Genomic DNA, 23,391 nt, shown 5'->3' on the forward strand with positions numbered 1-23,391 from the left:
GAGAAAGAATGATAATTCATGAATAGTAAAATATGTCAGAATGGGGGTAAAAGGAGCAAGTGTCCTACAGTTTCTGTTTTGTCAGGAGGATGATAAAGATATTGATATTCATTTTTTTATAACCTAAGTATGCATTTTGCAAGCTTTAGAATGATCAATTAAAGAACAGAAACAGAGTAGTTTCCCAGCTGCTAGTAGGAAAAGAGTTAATAATAATGAAATTATCCATCAGTCTAAAGGAAGAACACAAATAAATGGAAAGCACAAAATAAGTAAGTACATTTGGATCCAAATATATCACTAGTTACAATATATTTGAATGAATAAGGTAGTAAGCATTCTGGGTAAAATTAAAAGATTTCCAGAAGCAAATCAAAGCTAGAATATAGCCACATGCTATGTAAAAGAGAAGCATATAAAACATAAGAAAACAGAAAACATCAGAAAAATGATAGGACAAATATTAGCATGTTATATGAATTAATTATTGATCATATTATATTATGTTACATTAACTTATTAATTCACATCAGGCAAAATCAACAAATAATAAGGATAAAGAAGATTATTTCATAGCAATAAAGGTAACCCGTGACATAACAATTTTAAATTTGTATGTATTCAAAAGGTATGTATGTATACCTCTAAGTATATAAAATAAAAAGGAAACAGAAATATAAGTTTTGTTTCAATAAAAATACCACCAAGTTAGAATATTTAAAACACTTCTCCAGGTTAATCCAAGTAGAATAAGTAGGCAAAAAATCTGCAAAAATATAGATGATTTGGACAGCCCAGTTGAACCAAGAGACCCCCATCGCATCCCAATCCGCAGACTGTACCCTCTTCCAAAGCACATATAGGGCAGCAATTGATACCAGTAGGCTGTAAAGTATCAATAAATATCAGACGATTTTTTTTATCACGGGTCAAGTAAGCAAAAAAAAAAAAAAAAAAAACAGCAATAAGATAATCACTTCATTAAAAAATGAAGAAGCACTTGTCTACTCGCTATTCTTATTGTGTGACTACATGTGGACAAATTCCATATGTCTACCGCACACCAAACAGCCCCTCTTTCTTCTCTCCCTCCCCTGACACCATTATTCACTCCACTGACTAAGGCATCATTTGTGGTCCCACAGAAAATGTCTCAGCTCAGGCCTTCATCAATGATGCTGCAGTTTTCTCTGCAACCGGTTCCTGCCTGCTCTGTTTTATGTTATTCTGTCTAGAAGACAGACTGGTCATGTAAAATTCTTTTATTTAAAAATTTTTAAATGCTTTCTATATGAGCAGCATAAATTCCAAACTCCATAATACGACATGCCAGGGTTCTTTCCGTCTTCATTTCCTTCCAATCCTTCATGTTTCCTTTGTGTAACGGTTATGCTAGCCAATTTGTATTTCTGTGAACATCCCCTTCTCTCTAGCTTCTCCTGGCCATTGCATACACTAATGTTTCTCCCTAGAATGACGTGTTTTACTGCTTACCCTCCTGATTTCCTGTATCTCCTAGAAGATACTGCTCGGTTATCACCTTCTTTGAGATGCCCTGCCTGCTCAATCCTGACTGTTATTCATTTCTTTACTTGGCACCCTAGGAATGGTTTTCATGCTTCAGTTATGCAAATGAATGGTTTAAAGGTTTCCTGTTATGTTAGACCACAAGCTACATGCAGGTGGAATGTTTTTCTTGTGCTTTTTAAAAATTATTCTTCGTGTTTTTTGAAGAAGTGCTCAAAACAAACAAACAAAATGAATAAATGAATAAAATTAGAAATAGCAGGGCAGTTTGAAAGTTTTTTTTGGAAGCAAAGAGGGTCAGTCAACGGTTTCGCAAAGGAGCTCAATATTATACAAAGCAACCTGAATAATTTGTAAAGAACATCGGAGGAGACCCATTTTGTGTGGTGGTTCTAAAGCATGGCAGAATCTTGCAGGAAGGTCCCCTGGGTAGACTTGGGCAGGTTTTATACAGCACAATTTGAGAGGGTGCTGTGCATACTTAGTGAGGATTGGCGTCCCGTTGTGCAGTGCAGCCTTGTGGCACACACAGCGACCATGAGCAAAGGAATCACATCCTTACTGCCCAGGTTGGCATTTCGGAAATATTCATTATTTTATATGATGCTCAGGAGTCACTAAGAAAAATATTATATTTTGTGTACTCTAGAAAGAAGTATGTCATGCTTTTTTTAGAATTATCCCCATCAGAAACAAATAAGGCTAGGTGCCTAATGTACCAAGTTTTAACTGTGTGAAAACAGGTAGTCTTGACAGTTAAAGGGACACCTCCACCATTGTATAATGCGCAGTTTGCCTAAGGTTTACGTGCGACTATTATGATTTGCAGCAAAATAGGATCAGACCAAATAATTTAGAAAATAAATTTAAATAAGTTCAATTTTATTAAGTAAGGGATGTTTACTGCAACGTTATTACTATTTTATTAAGTAACGGGTAGCCTGGAGCTCAAGGGCTGAACCTTACATTGGAATAATTAGAATTCATCAGTTTGAGTCGATTGCATTGTCTGCTTCCAATTTTCCCACCAATTTGAAGATCTCCAACGTTCCCCTGCATTTTGTATCCAGCATATCATTTGCTTGCTGACAATGAACCAAGAAGTCATGAAAATTTTTATAGGAAGTATTTTGAAAACCAAAAATAAATTCTGCTCGTTTCACCTGCAAATGTTTTTTTAAGGCAGTGAAGCTTCTCCAGTTTGCTCCAGTGCACACTCAGGGAATTGCACTGCCCAAACAAAGCTGAAATTCCTGAGCCTTAATCGTTCTCCTCCATCCACCCCTTAAACTCCTTTAGTGCCACTGAAAAATAGCTTCTCAGAGGCAGTAGCGTTCGGCTCATGGTCCAGCCCATCCTTGATCTGTTTTCACGTCTCTTTTCTGCAGACCCCCCTGCTGTGGAACCTGCGTTCCTGGAAATCCGGCAAGGGCAGGAGCGAAGTGTGACTATGAGCTGCCGGGTCCTGAGAGCCTATCCGATCCGAGTGCTCACCTATGAGTGGCGCTTGGGAAATAAATTATTACGGACCGGTCAGTTTGACTCTCAGGAATACACAGAGTATCCGGTGAAGAGTCTTTCGAATGAAAACTATGGGGTTTATAATTGTAGCATCATAAATGAAGCTGGAGCTGGGAGGTGCAGCTTTCTTGTTACAGGTAGGATTCCAAGTATTTTGCTTTCTTTTTATTTGTATGATTTTAGACCAAGGAATTTCTTAGGCTATGTCATTCTAAGTATGAAAACATTTTGCAAATCTGTGGAGCACAGTACATGAGCCACTTGATTGCTCCAGTTTGACCTTCTCGTTTATTTTAAGGCAAGTCTATTTGAGTCGTTAAGATGGTGGGTGCCTATAAAACTAGACAGAAGTTTCATTCAAAGGAGCTGGTTCATGAAGATTATTTTGAGTGTTTCAGTAATAAGTTAAATTCTGATGGTAACTAACTTTATTTAGATCATTGCAAATAATATATGTTTTTTTTTTCTTTTGCCTTCTCCAAATCAAAAACCCTATGTGAACAGATTAGATTGTTGGCTATGGTTTTCTTAATAGCAGAAATAGGGTTCTCTCTCTCTCTTTTTTTTTTTGTCCCTTTCTTACTTTTTCATTCATTTTTAATGGACCTGGGAATATTGTAGATTCACAAATATTAAAAAGAAAAGCAATAAGGATGTCATATCTTGTATGTAATAAATCAGGGGAGAGGTATAAATATTTGTCATCATTATCCTTTAAGTGTTTCTTCTTTAAGTCTTAAGTACTTATTTAAATTATTTTCATAATCTATATGCTGAAGGAAATCTGTGTTATTTTTGAGATACGGTTTAGGGCTATATTTAAGAAATTCTCCTTTTCACTGATATTTTGTCTGAGGTAAAATTAGTTGTAATAATTGAAGTGCTTTTGTTAGTAAATGAAGAATCTGGATATTATATGTCATCTGGAAAATAACCATAAAAAATATATTAAAATCTTTCAGACAATTAAAACTTGTTCATTAGTAATTTAAATTCTTAGTAATAAGTTCTTACTTATAAGAACTCTCTAGATATGAACTGTCTTAAGACTTTTGCTTCCTGAAATGTTAGGTTGATAAAATATGAAATACAGTTGACCAATGAAAGTATATGAAGATGTGTTACCAGACAGAGACAGTGGATTCTTCTGTCCGACATGCTCAATAACCAATTCCTGAGACCCCAGGGTTTCAAAGAGACGAAGAGTTGATTACTCGGCACATAGTGGGAGAGCAGATGGCCTGTCGGCCCAAAACCTGTCTCCCCGAGCTGCAGTAATTCAGCTAGTTTTATTAGAGAAAAGGTGGGCACGGCTTAGGAAATCAGCACAGTGGCCCCAGATGATGTAATTAGAGGTGAATATTGAGGATACGCAGATTGATGACATCCTTAGGACCTATGAGAGAAAATGGCGAAATGAGGTACAGGTGACTTTTAGGTTATGGTCTGAGCTACTACGCATGTCAGGTGGGCCCACGTCGGTTAGAGCCAGTCTCGGTTATCACGGTAATTTGGGACTTGGGGTGAGCTAGCTCCGGGTGGACCCAAGACCCTTCATTAACAAACATCAGGGGCTGCCTTCAGTGGTCACAAGACTAAAGATGAAAAACTGGGTAACTAGGCACAGGTGAAGCCTACTCACAGGGTTTTACATTCACAGGGGCACGAGGTAATGGCTCTACAACCATTGTCAGAGATCAAGGCAGCTGCATTACAATTTAGAGATTTCAGGTATTTCCCTAGTCTACTCCAATATACAAGAAAGCAAAAAGGAATATTTATATTAAAATCATCCCTTAAATCCTGATTTCTCAGTTACAGATTATCTTCTCTGCTGGTGCTCCCACCTCTTGGTTTCACAGTCCCTTCTACTAAGATTCAGCTTTTCTACTTTGATTCTTAGCTACTTTGATAAAATAAACTCTTACACAAAACTGGGAGACCCTAGAACAGTACTACTTCCATGATGATCTAACTGCTATTTTTTTTTTTTTAGTAGTTTGTGAATATTTGCAAGACAACCTAGTCTATTACTCCATGGGATAATTTAAATAACATAATTCACCTTTATTCCCTGTTGATTGATCTTCCAAAGGCAATCATCGTCCACATATTGGTGCGGATGATACACCTTACTTTTATTTACTAGCCCCCCTAAAATGAGAATTCTTCATAAACTTAACCAAGGAATGTAGTAATATCCCTTTCTTCAACCTTTTGACCTTATGGACTTTCTAATTTTCTTTGGCCACGTGTTTTCTAACTTCAGGCTAATTTATATCATGCTGTCTCTGCAGCTTTCATTTGCTCTCTATTTATGCGATCCAAAGCCTATTTTCTGAACTAAGAAGACAAGCTGAGATCAGAGGAAACACTAAGCTCCATTCTACTTTCCCAGAACTGTGGGGTGCAGGTAGATTTCTGTAGCTGCAGAAGGGAATAAACCTGTTATGACTGGTCTGATAGAGGGAAAGGAAATAGCACTATGCATCAATTTGTCCCCAATTTGCACTTTTCAACCTTCAGGTCAGCATTATTGTTCCCAGAATGCCACATGCAATCTAAAATGGTTTTGAAAAAGAGAAAATAAATGATTGAATTCCATATACCGTTTAATCTAAGGAGATATATAAAAAACTGTGAGTCCGTAGAATCAGATGTCTGGAAGAAACTTGGCAACTAAAACATGTTGGAATATGTTTCCTTAGGAATTTCCCACAGAATTCAATTCCCTTTGAAGCTGTATAGAAGAGAGCTAAGGAGTAGAATATATGCAAAGAGGCATATAATTTTATGTGTATATTCTTTACCCACAAAATGTGCCTTTGAAGAGAATTCTGTTTAATTCCTAAAGTCTAAATTAATTTAGAATATTTTTTAAAAGTTAAAAAAAATCATTTTACTTAATATAAGATCACTGTTCCACTTGCCATGAATGTTTTGTGGTCTCCTGAAAGTGGACTTGCTCTAACTGCATATCGAAATATACAGAATTGAACTAAAGACAATGGCAGCCTCATTTCTATACTGTATTTATTTTAGTTCCCAGGAACTAAATTGTAAAATCTCAGACCTGTTTTCTGCCTTTATATCACTTGTGTATGATATACGTGGGAGTAGGGGGGTGGGACAGTGGGGTTGTGTTTATTGAGAGGTCAGAGAGCATGTGAGAAAAGAGTAAGGAAAGGCATTTTGGTAACAGTGCCAGCCTAGTTTGTTGAGTGCACAATCCATGTTAGAGATTACTAATTAAAATAGTACATTATACGTAATGCCTTTATTTTGCACATCTTTATGGTGAGGTTATAACACTTGTTTTTCAGTAGTTTAAGTAAACTTTGTGACTATGGTAGGAGTTCAGGCACCATTTATTATGATTTTCAATTTTTGAAAGTTTTTAAAAAAATGAAACATATTGATTCATTAAAGCCAATCCATTTGTAAATGTGCAGTTACAAGTGTTTACCTGGATGTGCTTATATATCAATATTCTAAATATTTGCATTTTAATAAATACTTTTATGCTACTGTAGCAGAAAATTCAGCTGGAATATAAGTATCATTTTTTACAGGTTCAAAATGACTCAGTTTTCACCTTTGTAAAAAGCTGGGATATTGTAATGGCTCCTTTCAATCCAATTTCTATACAGCTTGTCTTTATTTTCCTAGAAGATGATCTTACTCTTAGAAACTTTTCTTACTCTTGACAGTCTCTTCGATCAAATTCAAACTCATCATCATGGTTTTTCAAACTGTTTATTAATATCCCAAAGAAAAAATATAGATTTATCTCTCACTCAATCCTACCAGTTACTCCAATCACCAATCAGATTAGGCTGCTACCTTCTACCAAATAATTACACATTTTTAGGATGTTGTATCTTTGTTAACAGGCTGCTTTTCTCTGGAATATCAGCCCTTCATGTATTCCTTTACTAGGGATATATAGACCTTTCCTTCTCAGACGAATAGAGAGTGGCAGGCTGGGATGATATTTTATGATTCAAAAATTTATTATCTAAAGGTATCATCAATATTCCAAGTAACTGTCACTTATATTTCAGTAACAAATACAATGGCTCTGCTCCACAGTCCTCAGGGATTGAGGCTTTTCCATCTTATTGCTAAACCATTCTCATTAAATGACACATCTTATGGCTCTAGTAACTGCTTAAGTGCCAGCCAATACTTCCATGTTTCAGCCAAAAGGAAATGCATATTCCTTCTTTCTAAGTATTCTTTCTTAAAGTTTTAGATGACCTTTCTACTTGAATCTCATGGATGACAGTTTAATCATTTTGCTGAACCTGCAATAAATCTGAAAATAAAAAGATGTTTTTAAAAAAAGAAATGGTGAAAAACCCTATTATGTTTTATCAAAGCTAAAACATTGCAATGTAAGAGCTCAATTTCAAGTAGATTTCAGTTATTTATATATCATATATAAATATATATATAGATATATATATTTCATTTATGTATCTATATATAGATAGTTTGAAATGTGGACAAATTAAGAAAATCATCATTCTCATCTGATACACTGACTTCTGATGAACATGCCCGTGGGCTCCGAGAGAAGAGGGAGAGAGAGTGAGCATGTTGCAGCTTCTATGCAGGCATGAACAAAATTTATTACCACTTCAGTTTCTAAGATTTAAGACTTCAAGAGTAAATGCTTCTTTACAGTCTAAAGGACCTGGTAAGGATGACAAGTAAATGAATTTCAGAAAATTAAAGTTATTTTGAAAGAGTTAAATTTCAATGTCTGTAACTTTGGCACTGAGACAGAGGGAGAGAATGTAATTAACATTGGACCCAGTGAGTATGATTGAATTCAGTATGATTATGTCTGGGAACAGGAAAAGTAATTGTTAAAAAGCTAGATGCATCCAGAAGCAGGAGACAGATATAAAACAAGAGATGGCCTGTCACAGTGACAAGTGAAATACTATGTCAGAAATCAATTATCAGAATATAGCAAGGTGAATAAACATGAACTCGCATAGCCCAGATGATACTCTTCTGCATAATGTATTGCTTTTTGCTATTCTCTTTTTTCCTGATTACTCTACATAAACATAATTCATCAATGCCTGAAGATATTAACGGCATCTAACAAAGTGTTTTCATAAAAGCCATGTAGCTCTTTGTAGACTTAGCTTTTTATTTATGGAATGCGAGATAATAAACTTGCATTCCAAGACTCACAAAATTTTAGGAGTTTCAAATAAGTTAATGAATGTGAAAGTGTTTTAAAAGCCAACCAGCATGATCATATAACTGTAAGATGGGGATATTTCCAGATTTAGATGAAGGCAAGCTAGTCCTTTTTGTTCTTTCCTTTGGTAGCACCACACTAGAAATGCCACCAAAAGATGGAAAGTAGGAAGGATGGCTAATCTCAGGAAGTGGTCAGTAATCAATGCAAAATTGAACTCTGGTTGGAGAGCAGAACTGTTGCGAGAAAATTAGGCTAGAGCAAAAGAAACCAGTGACAGGATTTTGTAGCTAGTCTGAGAGAGATCTTTTTATTAGTGATGAGTTATTTTTTCTTCCCATATTATGCTAGGTGGGTGTGATGGCTAATTTCATGTGTCAGCTTGGCTAGGTTATGGCCATTTGGTCAAGCAAGCACTGGCCTGATTGCTACTCAGAAAACATTTTGTAGATGGATTAACATCTATAGTCAGTTGACCGTGTCTGTGGCTGATTTTATCTATAATCAACAAAGGAGATTGACCCAGATATGAGAGAAGACTCCTCATCCAATCAGTTAGAAGTCTAAAAACAAAACTGAGGATTTCTGAAGTCAAAAAGGAGAATTTCTGCCTCTTCTTCAGCCAGCTAGCGTCCCCTGGGCAATACAAGTTTGCCTTCATCAGTTTCCAGCTTACAGTCTGCCCAACAGTCTGGACATGCCAGATTTCAGAATCATCTTTCTCAAAGTTTACAACCTGTGGCTTGCCCTAAGAAATGTGTACTCGCTAGTCCTCAGGTTGGGTTAACCAGTCTCTACAATCCTTCTCTATCTCTCTCTCTTTCTCTCAGTATGTGTGTGTGTGTGTGGGGGGGGTGTAGATGATAGATAGATATCACGCAGGTTCTATTTGTCTGAAGAATGCTGGCTAATACAATGGCCATTGCCTGATGTTACCATCAGACAGTGAAGTGATCATCTATACCGAGACAGTTGGTTAAATTGAGAGAGAATCAAAACCTGGCTGGAGTGGGCAGACTGCAGCAGTGAAGGCAGATAGGCTGGCTGGCTCTTGAGTGTCCCATCTTCTTTCCCACTCCTTCTCACCTTCTTGAGCTAGAAAAATCCCAAAAGGCAGACTACCTTAGGATAAGAGCAGTGTCTGGAGCCGAGGTATTGGAAACTAGGAACACTGGAGGGAGAAAGCACCTGAAGTACAAAGGGATGAGAAAATAGAGAAGGACGAAGCTCGTACTGTCACCAGAATCTCTCTTCACCTGGATGAGCAGGAGTCTAGACCGCTGTCCCCTCCCCCTCTTATGGATAACATCAGCCAAGGCAGTTAGCAGGCCTCATGAGAAGAAAACACCCAAGGAAAAATATCTGCAAAATCAAAGGAACACAGCTGTTATGGAAGTAAGAAGACAAATGGAATAATGTATTGCGCATTAGGTAGGAGTAATAACAGAAAATAAGATTGGTACATAATACACTATAAATGAATACTTGTTGAATGATGAACAAAGGGAGTGAATGAATAAACCTAAAGGACTATTTTCATCCAGATGAAATTAAAATCATTACTTCAATTAGAGTTCTAAAACTTTTGTCTGTTTTTTTTTTAAATGGACAGGCTCCGTTTGTCCACTTTTTGAACTGATTTTAATGTGTTCTATTTGTTGGCTCCTTTTTAATTTATTTCCTTTGGTTTCTAATTTAAGCAGTACTGAAGACTTAACCATGATGTATACCACATATCTTTAAAGATTTCTACTTGTAAAAGCCTTTAAGTGTTGTAATTTAGCTTTGTTGAAATAGTGAAAGTTTTCTGGTCACCGCTACTAGGATCAGCCTTTTTGTTATAAACGACCATAAAATTAGACAAATTAAAAGAGGTGAATGTTTTCAGACAGAGGGAAATAGCACAAGACCGCAGTCCTTGTGAGAGGGGAAACTCATGAGGTGAACCCTGTTACCTGTCTAGCTCTATGCCTTGTGGCAGTTGCCATTGTGAGCACACAAGCTCGAGTCTGAGGAGGACGTGTATTTCTGGGCTGGTAAAGGACAGCTGAGACCACTTGATACTATTTTATGCTTTGTAGGGTTGAGCTCAGAAGAGTGATAGTAGGGTGACTGGAGTGTTCACGCAGTGTTGGAGGGAGTTAGAGTTTCATCTGGTCAAGAGAAGGGCGCCCCTGGTATTCCTATGAGATACCACATTGACTAATCCTTAGGATTGAGAACTATTCCTGAGAGTAAATACCCTCAAACAAAGGCTAACACCAAACCCTGCTAAAGTTCACGGAGAGGCAGGACGTGATTGAATCCACGAACTGAGAGGACCCTGGGACCCAGCCTGTGCATCCCATTGATCTGCCCTAGTTAATCGCAAAATGCGAATATATAAAAGTTCAGGAAGGTCAGCAAGTAACTAAGTTTCCTACTAAAAAAAGTGAACACTCTTGAAAGCATAATCCAGTTGTTTAAACTGTATTATTCACAAGCTTAGTATTCAATAAAAAATTACCTGGCATGCAAAGAAAGTGGGAAATTATCAATAATCAATAATAACAATTGTCTATTAAAAATTGATCCTGAGAAACCCAGAGGTTAGAATTGGAAAAACCTTTAAAATAGCTATAGTAAGTATTTTGAAAGTATGGAAGGAAAATAAGTCCAGAGAATCAAAAGAGAATATGTAGTACTTATTAGCAGATGGATAGAAAATCTCAGCAGAGGAAGAAAAAAAACTTAGAAAAACTAGCCTAATGTAAATCCTAGAACTGTAATAGTACAACAATGAAAATTTCCCAAGGTGGGCTTAATAGTGTATTAGAAAAGGCAGAAGGAACAGGGAAAGTGAAGACAAATTGACAGAATTTATCTAACCTGACATAAGGAAAAAATAAGACTGAAGAATAAAGAAAATGGACAAAGACTGGTAGGACAATATCAAATAATCTAAAATAAGTGTAATTTTGATGTCTTAGAAGACAAGGAGAAAATGGAATAAAAAATATATTTCAAGAAATAGTGACCAGGGCGGGCCACAGTGACTCAGCAGGCAAGAATGCTTGCCTGTCATGCCAGAGGACCCAGGTTCGATTCCCGGTGCCTGCCCATGTTAAGAAAAAAAAAGAAATAGTGGCCAAAATTTTCTCCAAATTGCTGAAAAACTTAAGCTCACAGGTTCCAGAAGATAATGGTTCAACGAGAAAAACACAAAGTAAACCATACCTAAGCACACCATAAACCAATTTCCCAAGATCAAACTCAAAGAAAAAATTTTCAAAGCAGCCAAGAGAAAAGTGAGATTCTGATAATATGAATAATGATTATTTTCTCGTTAGAAAATATTGGAACAACATCTTTAAAGTATTAAAATTAATAAAAATATAGCCAATTCAGAATTTTATATTCAGTGAACATATACTTTAAAAATGATGGTCATATGAAGACATTCTCAGAAAAATGAAAGCTAGAGAATTGATCACCTGCTGAAGTAGACCACAAAATATGACAGGATATCCTTTCTACTGAAGGGAAATGTTGCCAGTGGAAATTTGCATCTATCAGAAGACATGAAGAGCACCAGATGTAGTAAATATGTGAGTAAAGATAAAAGACTGTTTCATTTTTCTTGTAATTTCCCTGAAAAACAGTGCATAAAGCAATGATCATCAGATTACAGCTGGGTGCTATCCAACTGGATTTGTAAATAAGGGCTTATTAGAACACAACCTTGTCTGGTTGTTTGTGTATTATCTATGGCTGTTTTCATGCTACAACAGCCTAAGTGAGTAGTTGTAGCAGAGACCAAATAGCCTGCGAGCATAACATATTTACTTTCTGGCCCTTTAACAAAAGTCTGCTAGTTTTTAGAAGTGATTGTTCCTCAAAAATCCCCTCTTCTCTTTTTCTTCCCCACTAGCCTCCAAAATACTTTCCTTTAGCGGGGGCTACTAAACGAAACTAATTATTCTTCCACGTGTTTACCTTACCCATGATAATCACTATCATCGATTCTCATATACTCATATCCCTTGCTTTTAGAGGCAGTGACTGTTATATCAAGATTCCAGAAGAACCTATTCTGTTGGTTACAGAGGCCATTAGTACAAGTTAAAGTAGAAAGATATGAATCATGTTTTGGAGGATTGCTATTTCATAAGCAGATACTGTCACTGCTGGACAGAATAAAGAAAAGTAAGAGACAGCAGCATAACAAGCCAGACTGCCAAATTCCAAAACTATTTCTCACAGCTTCTTCGTATTATCTTGAAGCCTGCATTTGTAAAGAATAAGAAATAGTCTGAACCCTCCGATAGTTCCTGCTGAGACAAAAAAAAATCCTTTCTAATATTCACTGACATCAGAGAGGAATAAAACAAAGAAACGTGAACATCAGAATACATATATGTTTATATGAGTATCATATTTCTATTCTGAAAGGGTGAATTTAGTGCTTAATACATTTGGAATTTTTCAATAGATATTGAGTGGCAAAAAAAAAAAGTCTAAGGACTTTTTAGTTCAGTGGAATCAAAGGCATCTCCTAACGCTCCAAGTGTCCATTAAGCACCTGGCCTTTGTCCATCCCCCTGAAGAGATAAGGAAGGGATGACAACAATGCAGAACTTGCTCTAAAGCATGCCAAGAACCAGACTTAAGCGATCAGCAGAGAGATTTTGCAGACAACTTTCCACTGCTTGGTCCATCCTCTTTTCTCAAGGGAGATTTTGTGATGGGATTGTAAGTTGCAAAAGTCAAAAGAGGTTGTCTTTTAATAATTATTTTCAGATTTAGAACAAAGAATGTAACCAGAGTCTTATAATACTACATTACCTAAATGAGCATAAGAAATCCCCTTCTCCCATCTTTCTGAGGAATCTTGCCTATGTTTAAGGACAGGACAGCTAAGGGAAGCTGTAGTATCTAACTCCAGGAAAACACCAGTGCTTCTTAGCAGTGTGATAAGAACAGCTATTTGCACTCTAATCTTTTTCTTGTCCCGGGAGTCATATTTATGAACCTTTTAATTATTGCTAGAGAGTCAACAGTGGTGCAGTTTTCAATAACTATGTTCTTTATTCCCATCTAAATCCACTTTATTAACTCAAGTTATATGTTTTGGAGAAAATAAATGTTCCTAGAAGATAAACAGTGTACCTTCTGGGCTTCTCTCCAACTCACTTGAATACCTCTTGCTCCCTGCCTAAATGATATTCAGCCATAGACCATGTACATATGCAGGGACAGCCCTTGCCAAGAAGTTAATGTGGTCTATAAGTACACCACTGAGCAGTCAGTCCACTCAGCTTCAGGCCTGCTGGGTCAATTCCCCTCCATGCATGCATCCCAAGCAGTGCTCCTTCAAATGAACTCAAGACTTTTAGATATTTGGTACCATTGAGTTTTAGGGATGCATAAATTTAGGGGATTCTGACTATATTTATTTGCATCATTTTGTGTATTCATTGTATGTTAATTAAATGCTTAATAAAATATATATAGTTCTTATTCAAAAGATTGTCAGTCAGTATTTGTGTGTGTGTGTGTCAATCCCTGATTGTATAACATTTTCAAGATAGTTGTATAATATGGCAACTCTGGTTGTGTCTCAAAGGTAAAATTGAAGTTTACCTTTTTGTATTCACAGAGAGCAGAGTAGATAAGCAAGAATCCTTTTCACATGAGTGGAAGTAACATAATTTCCAGAAATCCACCAGCCTATATAGTGCTTGTGTGTGAATGAGTGCAAAGCTGCCACTTTCCTTAAATAGATGGCAACCCCAGTACTCCAAGTCATAAGTGGTGAGGAAAAGAATAGGATCTGGATTTCAGACCCACTCTCTGTTGCAGTGGCATGGGCAGGCTCCAGGAATCAAACCCGGCATGGTAGGCGAGATCTCTGCCACTGAGCCACCATTGCCCACCCCAGGCCCATTTTATGGCTGCTTACCATAGGAGAGGGCAAGTTGGTTAAACTCTCTGATCTTCACTGTAATCTTTGTAAAAGAGAAATGATAAAATTGACCATCTTGCAAAGGTTTGTGGATATTAAAAGGCATAATATTTGTGAGGTGATTAGCCAGGTGCCTAACAAAATGCAGCAACTAACGATAAAATTGCCTAGAAGCTCTAATTCTTGTCTGGGAGAGATCAAATATCAAATCTACTTTAAGCCTAGACAGAATTATTTTATTCCTTATGATAAGTGTCCTCATAAAGCTTTAGAAGCTGCAATTAGAATATTTTATGTGACCTGGTAGAAGAGTGGAAGCAGCTGCCATCCTGCAAGTTCCATCTGCTTTCTGCACAGGCCACATAGAGCTGGATGGCGATGTGGTGGGAATCACCACCCCAGCATCTTTCAAGTCCTTGGCAGTGGCACCAATCTCTGGGTTCCTTCAGGAATCAGGTGTTGCTTTTGATTTACTATTCTGCCATGGAGGAGCAGTTCTAGAGGCTTCCACTTGGCTCTTCCTACCCCAGAGCTCCTCAGTCCATGGGTCAGGGAGCCAGTAGAGGGATTCTACCAGCTGCTGAGTATGTGTATTCAAATTATGCATTCAGAAACAGGAGAAATAACCATAAAATGTCTTCAGGGACCCACTGCACCCACTGTGAGATGGACCAAAGCTTAAATTCCGTTGATCACCAGACTTGCCTACACCCTTACTCTGGCTGGTGGGCTAAAGTGATATTCTGGGTTTCTTGGAATTGTCAGTTCAGAACGAGTATCTAGTGATCCCTGAAATGTGTGATAATTTCCCCAATGCAGAGTCACCTTGTAAAAGTCCCTAGGCTCCTTTGGGGAAGCCTGGGAAAAAGATGAACAGTATAAATTTTTGACAATGTACAAGGTCCTTCCCCAGGATGCCCAGCCTTCTCTTTAGTCAAAGGGTTCTGTGTCTGTAAACTTTCTTAGGTCTCAGAGGTGATTGAGGGGCTGTGACTTTTTTGTGATTCAAGTAAGACTTTGTTCACTTGATCTAGAACTCTTCTACATATCCATATCAAGTAGATTTAGAGAGAGAGAGAGAAAAAGAGACAGATTTATTTTGAAGTTCTGATTCATGTGACCTTGGGGGCTATGAAGTCCAAACTCTGTAGAGCAGGTCACACCCTGGAAACTGTTAAAGACCAAGCCAAAATACTTAGTCTGAATTCCTTAGGAGAAGATGGCTGGCTTGAAATTCTGGCAAAATCCAATACTGATATTGAGTCCCAATTCCATTTCTGATTTCTGACTTTTAAGTCCTACAACTGCTTGGATGAGGAGACTCCTCCTGTTGCTGAGGACAATCTCCTTTGTTGATTGTAGATATGATGAACTGATCATAGATGCAAATTCCACCTTGAGATATGCTCACCATTGGGGGAGAAGGACAGCAGATGTCAATATACGTAGCATGCCCATGCTTCCTTTAATGATTCTCTAATAGGTACTCGGTGAATGCATAGAAAAAGACCCACAGAAAAGTTATAGCAAGGTGACCAGCAGACAGGAGATGATGTCATTGATCATCCAGTTAAGATTTCACTTCTCTACCTATGAAAGTATCTCCCCTTTCACTTTCAACTAACATGCATTAGCATCATATTTTCTTATAAGCTCTATATTAACATCTTGACATATTACTTTATTTTAACAGTAACTATCTTTGCATATGATATGATCCCATTTTTTAAGGAAGAACCCAAAGTTTGAGAAGTGTTATATATAATATCACACACATAAAAAAGCACTAGTTTATAATTTAGTCCAATTTGGTATGGTATTTCCGAATTGAGAGTCTTGGACAAGCAACTGTGATGCTATGATGAAATTAATTATTGGATATTGAAATTTTAAGAATTTTTTATATAGTTGGATAATTATCCATACTTTTTTTAAAAGACAAATAATTTTGCCTAGATTTGTATTTTTGCTGTCTGGAATTTTTTCCATAGGGTGCCTTTTTGCCAGGCCCAAGGTAACAGCTGCAAAAAGTTTTCAGCACTTCAACATCTGCATGGAAATTAAGCCTTATTTTTACTCTGCTTCTAGCATTTCTTAGCTATCTGATCTTTGACAAGCATTTAACTGATTTGTTTCATTTGTAAAATGTGAATGAATTGAAAAATATGTGAAGAATTATATTTCTTGTGTAGTCGAAATGGTGGCAAAGTAGGACAAAGCAAGAGTAGCTGAGTGGGGGAGGAAGGGTGCTAGCTAGGAGATGGCTTATTGTGTTCTTTAAGGTGAAATGGGGGAATAAACTGGACATTTTGCTTTTCCATTTCAAATGAACTAAAGTAAAATAAACATTATTTATGTCTCATTGTATGTATGAAAGAAGTAGCATAATGCCTTTAGGGGTAGCTTATGAATATTTATATGAAAGAAAAAGAGAATCACAGAATTAGAGCCACCTCATTCTCAGCCCCACCTTGTTCAAGCATCTGGGTGGCACCCAGACTCTCTGCCATCTCCAGGGCTTACACCAAATGCTTTAAAACAGTGGGGTGGTGGCCAGGCTCTCCTCAGTGTTTAGGGAATGTGCCCCGCCCTCTCTGAGGCCTGAGGTGGCAGTGCTCCTCCTGAACAATGAGGAGGAAGGCCTGCCCTTTGCCTGCAGGGCAGACTCACCCTTTCTACGTGGTTAGTAGGTCTGTTCTCCTGACCCCAGATTTCTGGGCTCCAGACCTTGATGTCCATGGCTCTGCCTTTGAAGTCATTTTTCCTTCAATTTTTCCCTCTCCACCCAGATGGCTATGGTTCCATTCATACAAATTTCACAACAGACTTGTCAGTTCTCCATGCAGCACACAGGGAACACAACCATTAGACAATTGGACTTTCCACAGATCCTTTCTGGATAGTTCCATCTCCAATCCTGGCTTGTACTGTAATGGCTGACTGTTTCTCAGTTTGGTTAAATCCTCATGGAGGGTGTTATTCTCTGGGTTCTCACTTTCTAGAAGCCCAGAATTTGCCAGACCATCAATTTCTGGTTTCTTTGTACCCAAGAATTCTGCTCTCAGTTTATTCCTTTCCTGTTGTATTTTACTACAATCTGCAAGGAGAAGCCAGGTTGCATTTTTCACATTCAGTTTGAAAATTTCCTCAACAAGAATTCTCAGTTTATCACTTTCAAATTATCCATTCCATTCAGCACCAAGACTCAATGTTGCCAAGTTATCTGCCACTTTGAAACAAGGGTTGTAAACAAAACAAAACGAAACAAAACAAAACAAAAAACAAGTGTTGCCTTTCTTCCAGTTGGCAGTAGCACATTCACCATTTCTGTCTAAAGTCTCACTGGAAGAACCTTAAGTGTACATATTTCTACCAACAGTTTCTTCAAAGCACAGGCCTTTTCAATCAAACTCCTCACAATTTTTCCAGAATCTTCCCCTTATCCATTTATAAAGCTGCTGTAGCATTTTGGCTATTTGCAAATCACAAAACCCCACTTATGGTACCAAGCTATATTCATCAGGGCTCTCTACAGAAACAGAATGAATAGGAGATATCTAGAAATTGAGATTTTATAAAGGTGTCTTATGCAACTGTGGGGATGTGTGAGTCTAAATTCCATAGGGCAGATCATGGGCTGCCAACAACAATGGATGTGTTTGAAGAATATTTTTCAGGAGAGGCTGGTTGCCTGAAGTAGAGACAGAAGTTCTCTCTTTTGACTACTGAAATCATCACCTCACCTCTTCCTGAAAAGCCTTCAACTGATTGGGTTAAATCCAAGTGATTGGACTATCTAAGAATACACTACCCTTAGTTAATCATAGTTATATTCAGCCATAGATGCAATCAACTGACTGATGATTTAATAAACCAGCTGATATTATTAACCAGCCACGAAGTGTCCTTGCAGTAATGGTTAAGCCAGTGCTTACTTGACCAAACCCCTGGGCACCATCACTTGGCCAAGCGGATACGTGAGCCTAACCATCACAGTAACATAACCAAACATAACATGCCAGATAACTACTCTCACCATGTATTTCCCTCACCTGCTTAGAAAAAAGTGGAAATGACAATTGTCTTGTGCCATGTGTTAATGAGATGTTTTTATAAAATGAAGCAAAGTTAGGTTTGAATTTTCTGTGCCTTGGGGAGAATTTGCTGTAATATTTCCAGTAGAGGCATTTTGAAAAATTTAGTTTCATCCTAACATTCCTAAAATAATATGTACTGAGCAAATTAGGGATCAGATTCTCTAAGTCTGTATGCCACTTTTCTGTGTATATTAGCGAATTGTGTAATATCTCTTCCTCCTCACAAAGAAGCTCTTTGGGAATTACAGAGGGGTGCTCTGCAGTCCAGATCTGCAGTGCAGACATTGTCTGCATTAGTTCAGAGGCTATGATACTGCCATTGACTTTCAAGATTTGTAAATCAAGATGAGGAATGTCCCTGTATGTATTTGCTCTTCCCGTACTTCTGTGAAAATTGAATTAATTTAATGTTTGCTAAAATAATTTTTAAACAGCCAATTCCTATACAAATTTGAGGTACTATTTTCATTCTCCAGTATTATTCTTGTTCTTTGAGTCTGCAGCTCTAGTAGTAAGATATAATGGAATAAATTTTAAATGGAAATATGAGACCCGTAATTCTGACATGTATCTCAAATACTTGTCAGACTAATGAAGAATGAATAGATATGATGTACAAATAAATGAATATTGAAAAAGAAATTTTAAAAAAATAAAGGATATTGAGGTAAAGATTTAGGAAGGTCTCTTCTTTTTCTCTTTATGTGATTCTCTTCCCCACCAGTAGGCAACCATCTTTAAACCTAAAAAGGGTCTTTGGGTTATTTTTCTTTGGCACTTGTGCTTGTTATCTACACCTATCGTTTACTTAGCTGTTTCCAAGTAGAATATCAATGGAATAATATTTTGTATTCTAAACTTTTTAAGGCCCCTAGCAATTTTCTATTTACATATGAAATGAAATAGCTAATTGTTTAATCAAATCCAAATCATCATTTTAAATGTTTATACCAGATCCCATGCTAAATCCTATTTGGAAAAAAAAAGACCTTTATATTATTCATATTTTGTTTCATTATTGGCAAAATACATTCAGGACTTCAAAGTAAACGTGTTATTCATTTAAGATGTAATGTGATTAGTAAATACAAGTGTTTATTTTATATTGCACAAGATATTATACATTGCTGATATATAAGCCAATAAGTACTTTGTATAAATATTTTATTTTCTAAAGTGATGCCAAAAATTGGTCAGAGGTGAATAAATTGTTTTGAAATATTGATTTATTAATGTTTAAGGAAATAAATTGGAACACATTTGAATTACTTTAGTTTAGTTTTTAAATTGCTCCAAGTTCCTATGTTCATTAACGATTAACAATAAAACTAATTTATGGAAATCTTCCCAGATAGTATCATTTTACTCTTTATTCAGGAGAGTTGGGGAAAGTTGCTGAGAATAATTAATATGCATTGAACATTTACTTTTTTCCTGGTGGTATGGTAGGCATATTATATGTAATATATCAAATAATTTTAAAATTGTAATTTTATAGTTTGATTCATTTATATCTCCAGAGATGTGTTTTTTCAATCAATTAAAAAAATAGTTGTCATCTTATTGAGAACCAAGAACATAATTGTAAGAGTCCTCATCAGTAATGAAATTGACCTAGTACCTGTTACTGCATTTTGCTGATTACACTATATTCTTTATTGTTTTAGCAAGGAGACATGGAGTCTTCTCAGAAGTTTGTTTAATTGGTGGAACATTTTTCCAGAGGAAAGCATATCACATTAACTCTAACTGATGTGGTTATATGTGACTTAAGCATTTAGTGGTTTGGTGAAACAGACCCTTTTCACAAGATTGAAGTAATACTAAGTTCTATTACTTTTTAAAGCTCTACTTTCCTTTCTACCTGTTTCAGTCTGAGGGACTGATCTCCTACTAAATGACAGCGGTATTCTTGGTAAATTATAATCTTTGAATCATTTTCATGGTTCCTGCCTCTTAGCCATAAGCCTAGAAGACATATTCTTGGGCCTTATTTTAACACCTCTGCCTTCCTGAGTATTAAGTAAAAGGCTAAATTGTTAACAAGGGAAGATGATTTTAGGAGTTTATAAAATGGAAACATGTCTTCATTTCAAGTATCAGATTTTAGGAGTTTATAAAATTGAAATATGTCTTCATTTCAAGTATCAAATCTTTTTATCGTTAAACTCATTTTGATTAAATAATTTTTCATGTAGATGTTTCTATAAGCATATTTACTCTAAATATTTCATAATTTAAAATAATCTTTAAAGGAAAATGGAATTCTATAATAGGACATTATATTCATGTGAACTTGAATTATTGAAGCAAATTATAAAATTACTCAATTATAAGTTTTCATACAGCTCTTTCAATTTTATTCTAATTAGGAAAAGAAAATTATTTCTGACTGGATCTTCATAATTTTAATTACTTGATAACAATCAAACTTTATGCTGATACTTTTTAATAAAAGATGTAAATTGTATAAAACTATTTCATGAGTGCATCATGAGAATTCAGCTACATAGCATCTTCTCCAAAAGTATCTTTCAAGATTTTGTTAATAATCCCATTCAGCTTCTCACTTTAGTGGGTAAGAGCAGCTAGCAAGAAGACTTAATGCTCAATCATTGAGATTTGTCATCTTCTGGGGGATGAATACTCAATTCCATTTTACTCTTTATCAGTTTTTGTTATTCCGGTAATACCCTTCATGCTTTATTGATTATGTCACGAAGTTTTCTTTTTTCAAATAAACATTTAAATACAATTTTTGTAAAGGTTTTCATTGATATTGAAATTGAATTGCCAATGTTGTCTTGTCAAGGAAAAGATATCATCCAACAATGCTAAACAGGCAAAAATGACTTGTTATTCATGGGCAGCTATACCAAGGGAGACGAGAACAAAAATCATCTGAATCCAACTCCCTCCAAATGAAGGCTTTTTCGAGGCTGGACTGCGCTGGTAAGAAAGCACTGGAGAACAATAGGGGCTTTGATCATTGGGATAGGTGAATTTTATTGAGATTTCGATTAGGACCACTTGGTTTGGAATGTTTTCCTCTGGTAATTAGGCAATCTGGAGCCTGAAGGGGCCAGGTGAGAGGAAGAGGGCCATATAGAGCACTCCAGTTACATGCTTGTCACGGGCCTGGATAGTGTATCGGTGAGCGTGGGAAGGCCAGAGGCCTGTAGTCAAAGAACCGCATCTAAAGTTTGGTCAGACTAAGGAGAAACTAAAGCAGCCTAAGGAGCATTAAGGCAGTTTTGGGCAGCCTCTCCTTTTATTCAAGAGAAACCAGGCTTCCTATTGAACAACTTGGAGGAACTTGTCCATCTGCGGTCTGTTTCAGAAGATTTCCGTTGTTGAGTGACTGCTTGAATCATCTAATGAGATCTGATCGTTGCAGACATGTTGGATAGTGTGTTAGTTAGGTTCAGTTGTCAACTTGGCCAGGTGAGCATACCTAGTCTTGTTGCTGCCGACATAAGCCAATGGTACGTGAACCTCATTTGTTGCTAATTACATCTGCAGTCGGCTAGGAGGCGTGTCTGCTGCAATGAGTGACGTTTGACTTAACTGGCTGGTGCTTAAATGAGAGAACGCAATGTAGCACAGCTTAAGCAGCTCGGCATTCCTCATCTCAGCACTTGCAGCTCAGCCCAGGCCTTTGGAGATGCAGAAAGAAGTCACCCCGGGGAAAGTTGTTGGAACCCAGGGGCCTGGAGAGAAGACCAGCAGAGACCATCCTGTGCCTTCCACGTAAGAAAGAATCTCAGTGGAAAGTTAGCTGCCTTTCCTCTGAAGAACCAACAAAATAAATCCCCTCTTATTAAAAGCCAATCCGTCTCTGGTGTGTTGCCTTCCGGCAGCTAGCAAACCAGAACAGATAGTGAAAGCAATCTGGCACTTAACGGGAGGGAAAGACAAAGAATAGTGGTTGTAGCAGCCCATAATCCCAATTAATGAAGTCCGATTGGAAGTCAGCCAGGCAGGTCCCAAGACCAGCTGTCGGTTTCCCTGGGCAATGCAGGCAATGCAGAAGGCATTGAGGAAACTCAGGCAATGCAGAACACTTCTTGGTTGTCCTCCTCATCATGTGTGTTTACTGCAAAGACATCAATTGCATTTTGAGGAAGGACTGCAAGAGCCGCTTCTGACTGTGCTTCTGGGTGCCAACCTCATGTCCAGGGCTATGCGAAGGTGAAGAACATTATATTGAGTTTCTTGCTGGTCTTGTGTGAGGAGGTTTATTCCAGGTGACATTGTTGACTGTCCAGGTGATCCTTTTGAGTCAAGTCCACATGACAATTGTTGGGACATGATTCCATGGAGTTACTGCTTGACTTGGAATCCAAAAAAAATAATCCTTTCCAAGCAATTTAAGAGGTCATCAAATTTGAGTCCTTGTTTCTCAGCTTCCTTTTACATCATTTCATCCTGATCATCTCTCCTAGAGTGTAAATGTATGGAACCCATTCTTAGGGGACACTTTTGGATCTGTGAGGATTAGAGAAAACTGAAAGTCTATAGTTACAGTTGTACTGCAATAGCTATGAGAATGTGCTTTGGTTGAGGAGGATATATGGTTTACTTAGATGAGCTAGGTAGTAGGATTCTGTCCCATTTTCTGACAGGTATCCATAGACCTGATTTTCAACAAAGTAGGAATTATTTAGGGTGAGTCAAGGGTTGAAAAGTAATATAGATCCAGTCCCTCCCTACAGAGAGATGTGAGTTGCATGCTGAGTGAAGTAGGAAGAGAGGCTGAACAATAACTGCTGTTTGTCTATGAACATTTCCAGTTATAAGCTGGTGACTTTCATAGCAGCCGAGGCATAGTACATGGCACGGAAACAGCAGTTTTCCCCTAACTACCGGTGTTTATATTCTGGAATAGACAAAGGTATCCTGATCAACAGGTCTCACGTCAACAGGGGGTGAACAGTGGGAGGCGAGGGGTGATGATAAAGGCAACCATCGGTGGTTGTGTTGGAATATGTGGCAATACATTCAGCCCCTTGTTGGATATGCTTCCTTTTTCTTCAGGGACCTGTGAGGTGAAAAGACAGGTTATATGCTTTCCCACTTGC

At 37.3% G+C, this 23,391-nt stretch overlaps 1 protein-coding gene across 1 annotated transcript in view; it reads left to right on the forward strand.

The window, feature by feature from the left end:
• The window catches only part of MDGA2 (MAM domain containing glycosylphosphatidylinositol anchor 2), a 932,919-nt gene that overhangs the window by 800,086 nt on the left and 109,442 nt on the right, over positions 1 to 23,391 (forward strand). The window contains exon 9 of the mRNA XM_077126843.1: positions 2,916 to 3,185. Coding sequence (XP_076982958.1) covers positions 2,916 to 3,185 — 270 coding nt within the window. The remainder of the gene's footprint in view (positions 1 to 2,915; positions 3,186 to 23,391) is intronic.

This window comes from Tamandua tetradactyla, chromosome 14 (assembly GCF_023851605.1).
Source record: "Tamandua tetradactyla isolate mTamTet1 chromosome 14, mTamTet1.pri, whole genome shotgun sequence".
NCBI classification, from domain to species: Eukaryota; Metazoa; Chordata; class Mammalia; order Pilosa; family Myrmecophagidae; genus Tamandua; species Tamandua tetradactyla.